The following is a 15432-nucleotide window of genomic DNA, read 5'->3' on the forward strand; positions in this document are numbered from 1 at the left end:
GCCGCCATTTCCGGGGCGGTGGGATCGGGAGAGGGAGAGGGGCCGGGACCGGGGTCGGCATCATGGGGAAGTCGGATTTCCTCAGCCCCAAGGCGATCGCCAACCGCATCAAGTCCAAGGGGCTGCAGAAGCTGCGCTGGTACTGCCAGATGTGCCAGAAGCAGTGCCGCGATGAGGTAACTGCGGGTGCGCCGCTCCTTCGTGAGGGGTACGGGCGGCTCCGGCTCCTTAATAGGGACCCCCACTCCCCTTGAGGGGAGCGGTTCTTCTGGGAATACACACAGGGGATACCCCTCGGTTGGGGTCCTCCAGCCCTCGTGGTGGCTGCGATCTCATGGAATCACAGGATGCTTTGGGTTGGAAAGGACTTTAAAGATCATCTCGTTCCACTCCTTGCCATGGGCAGGGACACCTCCCACTAGACCAGGTTGCTCTAAGTCCCGTCCACCCTCGCCTTGACCACTTCCAAGGATGGGGCATCCACAGCTCCTCTGGGCAACCAGTGCCAGGGCCTCACCACCCTCACAGGGAGGAATTTCTTCTTAATATCCGATCTAACCCCGCCCTCTCTCAGTTTAAAGCCATTCCCCCTTGTCCTGTCAATCTCCCTTGTAAGTGTCCCTAATGCTGTTGAGGACACTGGGAGGGCTGCGATTGTCCTTGTAGGAGTTCCTGATCCCCTTCTGGGGGCTGCAGTTCCCTCAGGAATTTTGGGACCTCATGACCTTGGCGTGGGTTCCCTTGTTTCCCAGTGGAGTGAGGGGGGTACAGGGCTGGCTCAGGTTCCCTTTGGAAATGTCCCCAGTTGCCTTGTGGGTGCTTTGATCCCATCTGTGGTGTGTGATCCTCCTAGGGAGCATCCTGGCTTCCCTTTCTGGGGGCACAGGGAGCCCTGATGCACTTTGGGGGAGCACTGGAGAGGGCCCTTATTCTCCTTTGGGGGACCCCAATCCCTCTTGTATGGATCACAGTCCCTTGGGGGCAGATTGGTGGGACCTGGCGAGTTCCCACTTGCTGGTCATGGGACGATCCTATTGGGATCCCCAGTGGGAGAAGTCCTCATCCACTTTGGAGAAAGCCTGTTGGCCCTGACCCATCTTTGAGGATTGCATTTAAGTTTTCCATTCTCCATAAGTAGCCTCTTTAATGTGCCATAGGAAGGTAGAGCATCCTACAGATGTTTAATTCTATCATTCTTCACCTATTTCTGTACTCTCTCCCTTTTACTCAAAAATCTCAAATCCTGTTGTCTTCCCATTGACTACAAGCAAAAAAAAAAAGCTTCACTACTTTACAAGCTGATATTTTTGTAAGGGCTTGTCTGGTTGGGAGGAATAACCACCCCACACTAGGCTGAGGTGTTTTCTGTGGACCCTCCAAGAAATTTCGCTCATAAAACATTATTTTTAATATTTTCTTCAGCTGTGTTGCAAATTGAGACAAAGACATGCAAAGGATTTATTTTTGCTTTATAGAATGGCTTCAAATGTCATTGCATGTCTGAGTCCCACCAGAGGCAATTGCTGCTGGCTTCTGAAAATCCTCAGCAGTTCATGGACTACTTCTCTGAGTAAGTTTTCTGTATATTCTTAGCCAGGTCTTTGTTCCTGTGTCAAATCTGCACAGCTACAATTCTAAGGCCCAATAATGTCCCATTGGAGACACTCTATTGTGATATATTTTAGTGTCAGCTCTTTTTTTAATGGCAATTTGAAAATTTAGAGAATGCCACTTTTGAACTTAGGTAAGAGATTTCAGGGAGCCATGGTGTTTAATCATATTTGACAGTTTTATCTCGTGTCTGAATCCTGTTTAAAGTTGCTCTGTGTTACAAATACGTCACCTTTGTGCCCCAGCTGAGTGACTGCCACACTAAACATGAGCTAAAGGAGCCATAACAGAGAGACAGCAAGTCAGGGGTGTGACTGACATCCCACAGCTTCTCCCAGTCCTTTGTCCAGCTGACCTGCATGACAGCTGGGATGACTGGAGCTGCCTTCAGCACGAGCCTGAAGTGAGGCTTTGTGTTCCAGCCCTGGAAAATTAGCAGGGAGATGAGTGATCCCTCCGCCCCATCTGCCCTTTCTCCTGCCCTGTGTTCCATGTCAGTCAGCCTGGGAAGACACCTGGTAATGAAATACTGGCAATTAGTAGGAAGTGTAGAGATTCCTTTGCTCTGTTTTTATCCCTTTGGGAAGCTGTTATCCTCTTGGAGATTTCGTGTGTGTGAATGTACCATATTGTGTTTCTCTGTGCACACATCCTGCATTTAATGCTGCTTTATTGAAAAAGGAAAATGTGGCTAAATTTCATCATGCTCAGATCAAAAGAATAGTCAGGTTTATAATGCACATGTTTATTTGTTAATGACAACAGAAAATTGCTTCATAATTGTTAAAGTTTTGCTGAAATCCTTTCTTTTTATCCCCCCAAGGGAGTTCCGAAATGATTTCCTAGAACTGCTCAGGAGGCGATTTGGTAAATATTTTGCTCTTTGTTTGTTTTCAATGTCTTTTGTTGTTTCAGTGCAAGACATTTTGGTTGGTTTGTCCTGGGTTCCACACTTGTATTTAATAACGATAATTCCATATTTCAGGAACAAAGAGAGTCCACAATAATATTGTGTACAATGAATACATCAGCCACCGAGAACACATCCACATGAATGCCACACAGTGGGAGACACTGACTGACTTCACAAAATGGCTTGGGAGAGAAGGTGAGTGGGGCTGGGAAGTCTTAAAATTATTGGGTAATTGAATTGCTGATAATTGATCAGTAAATATTTATATTAGTTCTGTTTCATTTTTTTTCTTCCTCTCTGCTCCTGTATATACATTAACAGATTTCCAAATGTTTTTCTTTGCTAACCATGTTGATAAGTACGTCAGTTGTGAGCCTTTCCTTGTTTCATCTGCTGGTCAGTATTTGCTGGAGGTACTGCTAAATTCTAAATCAACTTCCAACATTTGCCATTTAGAAAGAAAACCTAAAACACTCCTCATGACTTCAGAATCCTTCCATATTTGAGGTGACAAGAAGCAAGCAGTCATTTTCATTGCTGGCCTCACGGAAGGGTTAAAGCTTGAGCTCTGCAGTTCTGTGCTCAGTGGAAGGAAGGGAGATTAAATGGCACTGTGGGGTGACAGAAAGTTTATTTTGGCTCTGGTTGCCCCTGTCCTACAGGATACATCCACGGGTCATGGAGTGTTTGGAAAGTCAGTCTAACCAGAGTCAGTAACAATAATGCAGCACTGGAACATTTCCTTTAGTATGATGCTATTAGTGTGTGTTGTTTATACGTGTGAGATTTGTGTTTTCAGTGGGCAGGAAATATTTTCTTCAATAAGGAAAGTATTGTAAAACACTTCATCCACTTTATGACAGCTCTGGCTTATTTCCAAATAGATCTGGGTAGCTGGAGGGCAGAAACACATAGTGCAGATAATTCAATTTTTGCAGTCCAGTAAGGGGTTTACTGTCTCTGGTAAAGTATCTGCATTGTTACGGTGAACATGGACTGAAATGATCTTGATATTGTAGGAATTAATCTTGTTTTATCTTGTGTTGACTTTCTAGGTCTTTGCAAGGTTGATGAGACTCCCAAAGGCTGGTACATTCAGTACATCGACAGGGACCCTGAGACTATTCGTAGGCAACAAGAACAAGAGAGGAAGAAGAAACAGGACCTTGATGATGAAGAAAAAACTGCTAAGTTCATTGAACAACAAGTTAGAAGAGGTTTGGAGGGGAAAGAACTGGTAAGGAAAATTGCACCGTGCGTGAACCTTCTGCTCAAAACTCCTCATGGTTAAGTTAATGGGGAATTTGGTGCTGCTGGGATCCTTCCTCTGGTATTTTCTTTGCTTCCTGACTTGGAGTTACTTTGTACCCAGCTTGCTTTAGTACTAAAGGAGTAATAATTACTGTTCTTCACATGATTAGTGGTTCAGAAGCCACTCTTGAATTTAGGAAGGGAGAGTAAACACTCCAGTAACCAGCATGACGTGTTTTCATTTATGGTATTTCACAACTTTGAGAGCTGCAGATAACAAGTACCTTGTACACTGGGGAGGTTGAGATAAACAACCAGGGGAATCTGGCATAATCAAATTCACACAGTGAAAAGTTCTATTTTGATAGTGCTGGTGAGGTTATTTGGGAGATGTTTATTTGGCATCATTCCATGACCTCCATACACATTGTTGCCCAGGGCTGGAACCTCAAATTTGATCCCAGGTATTGATAGGTACATTTAAATCACATTTAATTGTATCCAATTATGTGCTTCTTAATTTAAAACTAATTGAAATTTAAATGGTCTGAGCCTCCAGTGCTAAAAATTTGGAAAGATATCAGAATTTCCTTCTTGGAGTCATCAGTCTATCCAGAAACCAGGGAGATCATACTGGTTCAGATAGAGAAAACTGCTACAGCAAGGCCACTTTCCTTTCATCCTGGAGTTGAGCAAGTTTAGGCAGCATCTCTGTAGGGGTGTTAATTAGAGAATTTTGCACAGGAGCCTGTAATGGTTTCAATTTATAATCTTTTATGAATCAAGCCAGATTGAATATTACAGTTATTTGTGATAATCTTGCAGTAATCTTTAACACTGAGCTAATCAATGATCACCAGAAATTATATCTGGGCTCAGTTTTCTGTTTGAATCTTGAAATGCATTTTGTATTTTTTTGGTAGGAAATGCCTGTCTATACTGAACTGAACAGAGAAAATGAAGAAGAAAAAGGTAACCAGATTTTGATAGATGTAATTTTCTAGAACCTACTAAAGGTGATTTTGTTATTCAAGAAAGATGAGTGCTTGAGGCCTGTTTAGTGCCTAATAAAGTACTCTGAGATCAGTTATAAAGAGAACTGGAACTTGGAAATGCAGAGTATTCTTTTGTATAAGTTTTAATTTATACAGATTAGTAAACATTTTCAAATTTATGATCTTTTCTATTTGCAGATATTAAAAATTGTAACATCCTTCAATGCAATTATTTTTAAAGATAGAAATAGAGTAATGTCTTTTTATTTTTTAGTTACTTTTAATTTAAACAAAGGAGCAAGTACTTCAATCGCAGCATCTTCTAAAACAAGGTGAGAAAAGAATTTAAGGGAACACTTATTGTTGCAAAGCACTTCCATGACAATGATATTTGTGTGGGCAGGAAGATGTGTCTCATCCTGAAATATTTGGATTCTAATCTCATCCTGCCTTGTTATTCAGAAATGGATAGTAAATGACTTCATGGTTCCTTCTGTATTTAAAATGGGTGAATTGATGTATCTTAAATGTGTGCTGTGAGGAGCCTTCTTGAATTCCTGTGGTTCGTGGCAGATGCCTGTAAAGTAATAGGCAAGTACAGGTTCCTCCAAGGGAGGATGGAAAAGGGATCCAGCCAAAGCACTTGAAGTGATGCCACCTAGTCCCAGCTGCCTTTTATGAATGGATATTCATGACTTGTTAATTTTGATTCCTGAAAGGTTTGATTGCCTTGTCTAATTGGAGAAAATTCTTCCTCTGGTCATCGTTTAAGCAGCTGAATCTACCTGAAATAAATCTTTCTAAAGCTCTTGAATTTAATTGTCATCCTATAACCACAAGCAATGCAGGACAAAAGGGATCAATAATGCAAATAATACTGGCTTACAGCAGTCTGTGGAACTGTTGGATGATCATACATCTTTTCATGTGAGGCAATATTGTAATTAAATGTGTTGCAGGTAAAAGCAAAGCTTTCCTCTCATCACACTCAGCTCTTAGATAAGGTATCTGATGGGATATGTGCCAGGCAGAAAATGAGACAGTAAAGCAGTTCTTTGCAATAATAGATCCAGATTTCTGGCTTTGAGGAAAACTTGTAAATTATCCCTAAGCACTAAATTGTGATTAAGGTGAGTCTGAAACTTAATGCAAACACTCCCTTGAATAGTTTCAGTGAGCTAAAATTTGGCTGAATGTGAAATCACATATCAAGTAGTCTAATTTATTCATAGCATACGAGAGATACTTGTCTGTAAATTTTGTAATGGTAGTGTGGAAGCAAAATTAGGATAAGCACTTCATGGCAAAGTGGTGATTCAGGCATCACTTTAGAGTCATGTATGGAAGCTGCTTCCCTGTGTCAGTGTACAGGAGTGTTCTGCAGCTGTTGGCTGTTCCTGAGGAGCAGTGGAGGTCAGCCTGATATCCCCAGCATAGTGTGCAGGAGGACTTCCCTGCTTCCCACCTTCTGTGCTCACAGCACAAGCTGTGGAAACCTGGCACTTGTATTTCCTGAGTGTGGTGCAGAAATGGGACCAGGAGATCATAGTTGGTGGGTGGTGGAGTTTGGAGAGCATGAGGATACAGGTAGTTGGGTGGGGTTGGAGCCTTTCTGAGGAGGGGAGTGAGGGGGGAGACGTTTCTTCCCTTGTCCCTGTGGCTGACAAGAAGCTGGGAGTTTCCACTGCCACTGTGGGTACGGCTCCTGATGCCCACTGCCCTTCAGCAGACTGGGAGCCCTGGGCTTTCTTTGTTCCCTCAGTAACTTACATCCTCAAATCCCTGCTTAACTCACCCATTGGACAAGTGAGATTAGAAGTAATTCTAATTTAAGAACGAGCAGAAGCCACTGTCAAGGTCACTGACTCCTGTCTGCAGCACTGCAAGTGTACCAATGTCAGCACACTGAGCAGCCTCCACTGTACACAGCTGGGATCTCCCCAGCCCTGCAGTCCCAGGGGAGGATCTTTCAGAAGCTGTTTGCTCTGGTAGTTTGCACCTTGTTTGTAAGTTCCCAGGTAAATGTTCCCAGGTAAATGTTCATGGTCAGTTCATACCAGGTGCTGTCATGTTGATATGTGCCTTTAAAATGAATAGTTCTTTTTCTCTCTGGTGTTTGGTTTGTCAGTGTATTTGTAGAGAAAAGTTTTGGCCTGTCAGCCTTCACTGTAGTGTACAACCAGGCCTGCACACTGCTCATCTCCCCATTCCCCTCACCCCCTGAATATCCCTTCCTTGTCCTTCTTCCAGTTTCAGCAGATCTTGAACAGGAGATCTGACTGAATTTGTGCATACAGCCAAGGGAACATCACCATGGCTTATTCCAGGCACTGATGCTTGGCTGTCTTGACATTTGACTCTTTCGTGGCTGCTCCACACTAGTAACTGTCACCTGTGCTTGTAGCCAGACCCCTTTCTGCTTTTGTTGTTCTTAACAGCTCCCAATAGAGAGAAGGCAATCAGAGTAAACTTTTCCAAAGTACCTGAGCTTACATAATGTGCTGTTGAATGCTGTGGTTTTCAAAACATGGTTTTCAAGATAAACCAATTCCTTTTGGTGTCAAATTCTTCCTTGAGTCCTCCATATTGTTGACACACCCAAACACCAAAACGTTGTTTGGTCTCTTGACTCTTTGTCCCAGGATCCTTAATAAATACATTATATAAGATTTGTTTTACTATTTACACCCAGGAATCCCTTAGTAACCTCATAGCAAGATATGTTTGTCTTCTTAAATATAGGCACTGCAGCTGTTAAGTTTTAATTGTATGTTACCCTTTATGAGATGTTATTTTAAGTACTTGCTATTTGGTTTGTAATTTAATGTGCTGTTTCTTCTCAAACTCTGCTATGTTTATCCAGACTTGCTCTGAAATACAATTTTTCTCTCAAAGTTGCTTCTACTGCGATTTCTGTGTCTTCATTCCCACTGGGTATCTTCCCTTGGTAGTACATCCAACATCCTCACCACAGGCAGAACATGCAATTTTGTCCTAAGGCCATAGAAATATTGCATTACTGTCACCTCACAACAACCACCTTCATCTTTCAGCATAACACCTAATTTTTTTTACTGCATTCAAATTTCTTTTACAAAAATGGCTGAACTCAAGCTGCATGTAGGCAGTTCTCACTTTACCTGGATGTTCCCTGATATGTAACTTCTTGTGTTGGTTGTTCTTTTCTTTCCTAGCTTTTAGGCTGTTTGCCTATTTGGAATATGATGCTGAAGGTAACATTTGTTTCTACAGATTCCCATGTGTTTTCTCCCATTGCCAGATGGGTTCAGTATCTCTGTCTGAAGGGAGTTCTAGACATCTGCCACGTCTCAGAGTTCCTCTGTCCAGGTGGCTTCTCTAAAGCCACACACTTGTCCTTTCAAATTTGAAAACCTGATTTACAGACTGGCTTTTGTCTTCTCCATTGAACTCAACTTCTCAATCAACTCTTTGCTTGTGCAGTGGTGAACTGATCATTAAGTTGTGTCCATTCTGCTGGACTGCCAGCATTAACCCTGAGTGGACATGGAGTTTGCACCCCAGGGAGATCAGTTCTAGAGGAGCTGATCATGCAGGGTCTGGAAGGTGACTGGCACAAATGAAATTAGGCAGATTAGGCCTTTTTACACAGCCAGTTCTTCAAATGTGTCTTGGTAGAGGAAAGATTGTAAGATCTGCTGTGAAAACACCATCTTACTCTTCCAGCAGTGTCCTTGGACAGAATGCACTGAAGATGGTGGAGGGGGCAGTTAAAAGAAAGGAATCAGCTCATAGCTCTAGTCAACCCAAAGAGAAGAAGAAGAAATCTGCACTGGATGAGATCATGGAGGTAATAACCATGTAGGATCTGTGTCTGTGTGTCCCTATGCCTATGGCAGTGTCCACTCTCCCAGGGCGTCCCTTTGAAGTGACCTCAGCCCTTCAGTGCATGTGGAAATCAGACTTTCACATCTTACCAGGCAAAATAATTTCATTTCCCCGTGAGAATTGGTTTCTGCTGCTCAGCTGTGCCTGTTCCCCAGATGACTGAGGTATTGGAAGTAAAAGAATACAGATTTTGCAAGAGAAGAAAATATCTAGAAACACTTGACCAAAAAAAAAATATGAATCACAGGTTTCTGGATGTCATGAGATTGATTTTTATGCAGCAAGTACAAACTAACTTACCCTTATTTAGGGTTTGGGGATTTTTTTTATTCTCCACTTGATGTAGGGCTGGAGAATTGGTTCAGCTTTTGAAAGGCACGGGAAAGCTGCAGTGGAAGGAGGAAGTAAATGGTGATTATTTGTTGTTGTTCTGTAGCTTGAAGAGGAGAAGAAAAGAACAGCTCGAAGAGACTACTGGTTGCAGCCTGTAAGTGTCTTAAAAATTATTATTAGAGCAAATACAGTCAATTCTGCATCTCTAAAGCCACTGTTGATTTGTGTAGAGATCCAAAAGCAGATTCCAAACTAAAATCACTCTTCTTTTCCCTTTCCTGCTCTTGACCCATTGTGGTCTGTCACTTTATATCCTGAATTCAAGTGTAATTGTAATTGTAAAAAAACCCAAAAAAGTCTTGAAAGATGTGACTTTGAGACAATAATTTGAGAATAAAGACAGATTCCTGAAAGCCACATTGTTACTAACCCTGCTTCCTACACTGAGCTACTCAGTCTGGGCTTGAACTCAGAGCAACCAGAACTTACAATTAGTTTAGATTGTGGAGTTGTTTGTATATTTTGGCATTTAATTTTATTTTTTCTCTCCTTTCAAATGTCTCAGGAAATCATTGTAAAAATTGTAACGAAAAAGCTTGGAGAGAAGTATCACAAGAAGAAGGCAGTTGTTAAGGTAAGATAGTTTGGCTTTTCTGCTTTGAGGTAACTTCGGAAATTTTGTTTCATTGTGCAGATTGTTCAACCTGAAGTCAACACTGTTAGGGGCTGAAATGTCACCTTACCTGTATTGGGACTTATTCTGGCCAGGGAGGGAACCCCTGAATTGGTTTAATGTCATTTTCTCAGAGATCCTTTCTTAAGTGCTGTTTTGTCCTGTGTGGTTTGTCCCTATTGACACATCCAACCAAGAGCAGTGCAGTTGGATTTTAGGCTGAAACTAGTCACTTTTGCACTGATATTTAAGCTGCAGGATCTCATTTGCATGCAAAATCTCCAGGCTGGAAATCTTGCCTTGCTTTTAGCCACTGCCAGTGAAATGATGTATATTAGGTGGTCCAAGGCTCAACAGTCTCTGGCAAGAGCCACAAAAATGACACCCAGATGTGTTTTGAATGATTGACAAGAGTGCACAGAGCTGAAAATTACAGCTTTTTGGGTGGACATCTGGGAGGACTTGTGTCTCCCAATGGCTTGACTTCCACTGAGCTCTGGATAGGAGAAGTGGAACAAGGTTTATGCCAGGCATGGGGATGATCAGTAACGTTTTGCCTCATTAAGAAGTAGGATCCCAGTGTAGTTTCAAGCCAGCTTAGCCTCCCATGGGGAGAAGAAGCCTCTATTTTACTCTCCATCTTTAAGAGACTAGCTGAGGTAGCTGATCCAAAGGTTGATAAAACCTTCAGAGAGGCCTTACAGAATTAGTGATGAATTAGACCAGGCATTGATGCTCAAGAGGAGCCCTTTTAATCTGGCCTTGACTTCAGGGTGGGACCAGTCAGCAGTTTGTGGAAGCTGGAGGCTTTTGGCACTGCCCAGAAGGCCCTGCTGCTGTTGACAATGTAGAATTGCAGACTCATGATGCCGAGTTTGTTAACTTTGAAATGTAAATTTAGAGAAAAATGTTTTATTTCTCTGACTGGCCTCTGGCTTTCCCAACAGGAAGTGATTGACAAATACACAGCGGTCGTGAAGGTGATTGACTCTGGAGACAAACTGAAGCTTGATCAGACACATCTAGAAACTGTAATACCTGCACCAGGTACAGCTGTTTGCTTGTGTTCTCGGCCTAATCATAATCCCTCCACCTGAAAGTACCATCACCTCTCCTGAGAAGACAGGCTGAGAGAGCTGGGGTTGTTCAACCTGGAAAAGAGGAGGCTCTGGGAAGACCTTAGAGGCCCTTCCAGTACTTAAAGGGACATTATAAGAAAGATGGGAACAAACTTTTTTGCAGGGCCTGTAGCAACAGGACAGTGGCCAATTGGTAATGGCTTTAAACTAAAAGAGGGTAGATTTAGGCTAGGTATAAGGATGAAATTTTTTAAGATGAGGGTGGTGAAGTCCTGCAACAGGTTACCCAGGGAAGCTATGGATGCCCCATCCCTGGAGACATTGAAGGCCAGGTTGGAGGGGGCTCTGAGCAGCCTGGTCTCGTTGAAGATGTCCCTGATCATTGCAGAGGAGTTGGAGTAGACAGCCTTTAAAGATCACTTCCAGTCTTCACAGTCCTTTTCTGTGAGAATTGGAGTCTTCTCTGAGAAGACCAGCAGTTCAGTTGAAGAGACGAAAGCATCTCTCTTCAGCTGCCAGGAAGAACATCTGGGAACCCTGCAGAGCCCTTGGTCATGTTTATCCTGTAACTTCCCTCCAAAGTCATGCCTGGAATAACAGTGGATACTTAGCAAAGCTGACCTCACCTCCTGTCTGGGTCACTGGTGTTTCTTCGGCTGGTACAACACTAATGTTTGTGTGGAGCATCTGAGGGCAGCAGTAAGCAGAGCACTGTCAGCATACAGGGAAACAGGATGTAGGATTTGGGGATTCACACTGAGGTGCCCTTTGGAAATGGGGAGGCTGTGAGACAAAGCTGGTGCTGCTTCCTGGAGCTGCTGGGAGAAACCTCTCTCTCAGCTGTCAGTGGAGTTGGAGACAACACGTAGAAGAAGTTGTGTAACTCTTTTCCTATTTTTATTTCAGGCAAGAAAGTGATGGTATTAAATGGTGGGTACAGGGGAAATGAAGGCATCTTGGAATCCATCAATGAAAAGAGGTTCTCAGTGACAATAACCATTGACTCTGTAAGTATCAAGCACTGCAAGCTCTCATTTGTGTAGATCTTTCCATCTGTACATGGAGAGCTTTTACAAAGAACCATGTTATCCTTAATCCTGTCTTACAGGTGGGATTTATGGTGTGCAAAGTGCTGTGGTCACCCCCCACCTATTCCCAACCAGTGGGAAAACAGCCACATATCCCCCATCACAGACTAATTCTCTGCTGTTTGCCTTTAAAAAGACGCCAGGATGCTGGTTTTAGCAAGTTTTGAACTTGAAAGAGACTTGGAAAATATTTTGTATGTTTATTTTGAACATGGCTGTTGTACTATTTTGTGGGAAGGTAAAAAATGTGAAATATGCTCGGAGGAGGTGAATTTTCTCCTGCCTTTTTCAGCCTGAGCATGAGTTGTTGTCTTGTTCAGGGTTAGCAATTATGTTTGGGTTTTTTTGTTTCAGGCTTGTTGGTTTGTTTGGGGTTTTTATATATCACTTTTCTCTGAGCTAAAATCAGGCCATGTGATCATGTCTGTGTGGCTCCTTCTTTGTTCCCCTCTGCAAAACCAATGTTTAAACTCATTGATAAAGCAGAGAGGCTCAAAAGTCAAATTTCTTACACATACCTTGCAAGAGGGAGACCCTGTTAGATCCCATTCAAAGAAGGGCTGCAGAAACTCAGCCCAGATTGGATTCTGGAGAATTTGCTTGGGAAAAGACTGTGCAGATGCCCCAAAGATAGAAGGAGCTTTGATTGGACCTAAGGATCATGTTAATGTTGGTCTCAGAAAGCAAAGGTTATTTTTCTGTAGCTCTGATGCTTGTAGGTGTTGATGTTTCCTCTTCCTTCATGAACTCTGAAATGTAAATTAAAAATGAGTGAAACTACTCCTGGAAACCAATGAAGTCTGTGAGGATTTTCTCACTGATTGTAGGGAGAACAGTTTTTTAGGTTTCTTTATATATAAGTTTGTATTCAAAAGTAAATCTTTTACTACTTATAAATTCACAGCAGTGAATTAATTCAAAACAACTGATTATGTTTGCCCCAAAATTACAAGGACTTTAACTGACACAAAAACTGTCCTGAAAGTGAAAGGATTTCTGGGACAGTGTCAAGGCCCTGTCACATTCTCTGGTCAGGTTGAAAATAATGGAACGGGGAATATTGTGTCATGAACAGATTCCCTTTAACTCTCTTACTATAAATTCCCCATTGAGAATTCAAGAATCAAATAATTTTATAATGTGACCTTATTTCTTCTACTCTGTCATTCTCCAGGGACCTTTAAAAGGACGCCGGGTCGAAGACATCCAGTATGAGGATGTTTCCAAACTCGCCTGAGGTGCTAATCGTGGATCAGAGAAGATTTTGGTTCCCAAAACCATCTTTCTGACATCTTTCAGGCAGACACAAGACTCTACCATGTCAGGGTTTTAATTGTGTGTGTATTTATAATGTATATAGAAATTAACAGAAGCAAACTTGATCTATTTAAAGATAGCGGTGGATTTGTTACATGAAATGTTTGTGGAAATATTATCAGTGGAGATTTTTCGTCTGATTCTATATCGAAGTTATAATATTTGCTTCAATTTCCTGTTGTAAAATATAGGAGAGAGCTGCAAGCTGGAGTATTTTATTTACTGAAGTCAGTGAGCAGGTCCAGAAGAGAGAATTAGCTACAGGTAGGCAGAGTGTGTCAGAGCCAGTGGAGTTTAAACAACACCCTTCTCAATCCACAGTGAAAACGGAGCTCTGGCTGTAGGAACAAGGGAAGGGATTGGGGGAATAGCAGGAAGGTACCAGTGCTGCAGGAGATTATTCCCTGGATGCTCTGAGAATGGTCTGGTTTATTAAGTGCTGTCACCAGTTTATTTTTGAGTAGCACACAGGTGGTAGTAGAATGCAAGTCATTGCTCCAATATGTTTGTCAGGGTTCCTGATAATATTAATATGCAGTTTATCTCCATATGGACTCTGTATGGAGTTACTCCATGGATGTTGCTTGTGGGGTTTCTAGGATGCCACGTAAAGCGTGTGCATGTAGGAGCTGATGGTTGCTCTCCTGGTTTTCCAGAGCCTTTTCCTTTGTTCATGCTTCTGTTGTTGCTCTGCTACATGAGTAACATTACTTGTGCTAAATGATACAACATTACTTGTTTTATTTTTTTAAAAAAGTCACATTTTATACAATGTTTAATTTCTAAGGCACTTCAGGAATAAACATAAACCTTTTCTTAGGCCAGTGTCTTTCTTATCAGCCTTTCAAATGCATGAGGCAGCTCTTGGTTTAAATCCACCAAGGAGCACAGTGAAGTGCTTGGTTGGTGCACCACATTATTTGGGTGAAAAAAAGATGCAGGTTGTCCTGAACAAAATAAAACCCATCACCTGAAGGTCCAGTCTGAAGGTTCTGTGACTCTGGAACCTCTTCCCTTTCCTTGCCTTGGAAGGTCACTGTCTTGTTGGTTTGTGGTTTCCAGGGGACCCTACAGGAAACTGGAAGTCTACAGAGGTTTAAGGAAACAGCTGCTGTCTGAAGTAGCCCAAACCAACCTCACACAGGACATCAGGTGGCTTTTCAGGGTTCCTGGGCATGAAGAATGGAGAGTTATGAGAACTGGAGGCAGAAAATACACTTGTCTGTAAATTTGGGCTCTTTGTACAACCTGGACTGTGTGAACAGCTCTGCCCTTTCTCAAAAGACAGGTACTGAGGGAGAGGAGATGTGTAGGGGAATGATGAACAGAAGAGCTTCTGTATCACTGAAAATAATTACACTTGGCATTCTGGAACCTGACAAATTAGAGTGAATATTGTAGACAAGTCATAAATTGTGTGGAGAAGACCAGAGAATGGTTACTCACTGTTTGTGTTCACATACAGGCTAGGAAATGGTGGAATTACTGATTTTGGGATTTAAAAACACACTCAGGGGTTTTTCCTCTCCTCACCTAGAGCCTTGTTAAACTGGGGCACTGGCTGCTATGGGATGTTGAAGAGGCCAAAGCTGATGGATGAGTTCAAAGAAGTGATAAATGGTTTGTAAGAAGTTGCTGACAGTTCTGAGAGTAACTTTGAAGAGACACTTTAAAACCATATTGGTCCTCTGACTCCTGACACAGCTGCAACAAAGATCCCATGACAGCTTAGAGTGCCTAAGTGAAGGAAACCAAAGTTCAGAAGGGCAAGGAGACTGCTTGAGTCCCTTTCCTGGATTAGGGCTGCTGAAAAGGATATGGCCAATGTTTTTTTCTAAGGTTACCAGAAAGCAGAGTTTTAAATCCAGCTCTTGGTACACAGACAGGCATATTTGTTCCACTGCTGATCTCATTCATTGCTGAATGCTCCTGAAGAGCAAGTGATCCTTTGGGAGCCAGCCTTCCACCAGAAGGAAAACTTTTAGTATTGATGATTATTTTTATAGTCTGAACATTTCCTACTTTCATGGATTTGTATCTGTGCATGAACTCTGTTCTGATCTTGAAATTCTCACAAAAAACAGGCTGGAGGTTGTCTAACTGGTCTAAATAATTTTTCTGCAATATAGCAGCATCAGTTTTTTCAAGGGCATCCTTCACCACTGGTTAACCCATCCTTAAATCCAGGAGCCTCCTCATGATACCCATTCTAGAACCCATGTTCCTTTTCTTTTTAATTTCCTTTACTTCATGCACCTCCTTTTTGCCTAGTCTAGCATGGTATGAAGTTATATTTTCCCAGCAG

At 42.3% G+C, this 15432-nt stretch overlaps 1 protein-coding gene across 2 annotated transcripts; it reads left to right on the forward strand.

Moving 5' to 3' along the window:
* Positions 1 to 3: 3 nt before the first annotated feature.
* KIN (Kin17 DNA and RNA binding protein) lies at positions 4 to 15051 on the forward strand. 2 transcript variants are annotated; one of them, XM_027639554.1, is made up of 13 exons: positions 4 to 176; positions 1476 to 1570; positions 2435 to 2478; positions 2597 to 2719; positions 3580 to 3761; positions 4699 to 4747; positions 5045 to 5102; positions 8476 to 8599; positions 9074 to 9124; positions 9536 to 9604; positions 10591 to 10690; positions 11629 to 11729; positions 12985 to 15051. In XM_027639554.1, exons 1-13 carry the CDS (start codon positions 63 to 65, stop codon positions 13045 to 13047), a joined length of 1173 nt encoding a protein of 390 aa, XP_027495355.1. In that variant the 5' UTR covers positions 4 to 62; the 3' UTR covers positions 13048 to 15051. The 2 variants fall into 2 exon arrangements, with proteins under 2 accessions (XP_027495355.1, XP_027495357.1); XM_027639556.1 differs by having other exon boundaries at positions 8479 to 8599.
* The last annotated feature ends 381 nt before the right edge of the window (positions 15052 to 15432 follow it).

Source organism: Corapipo altera, unplaced genomic scaffold (assembly GCF_003945725.1).
Source record: "Corapipo altera isolate COAL_440 unplaced genomic scaffold, ASM394572v1 1b, whole genome shotgun sequence".
Taxonomy (NCBI): Eukaryota; Metazoa; Chordata; class Aves; order Passeriformes; family Pipridae; genus Corapipo; species Corapipo altera.

Excerpts from the sequence above, each read along its gene's own strand:
- KIN (XM_027639554.1), top strand. The coding sequence starts at position 63 with ATGGGGAAGTCGGATTTCCTCAGCCCCAAGGCGATCGCCAACCGCATC. Across the intron at positions 3,762-4,698 it reads GTTTGGAGGGGAAAGAACTG|GAAATGCCTGTCTATACTGA; the intron begins GTAAGGAAAATT and ends TTTTTTTGGTAG. Across the intron at positions 8,600-9,073 it reads CACTGGATGAGATCATGGAG|CTTGAAGAGGAGAAGAAAAG; the intron begins GTAATAACCATG and ends GTTGTTCTGTAG.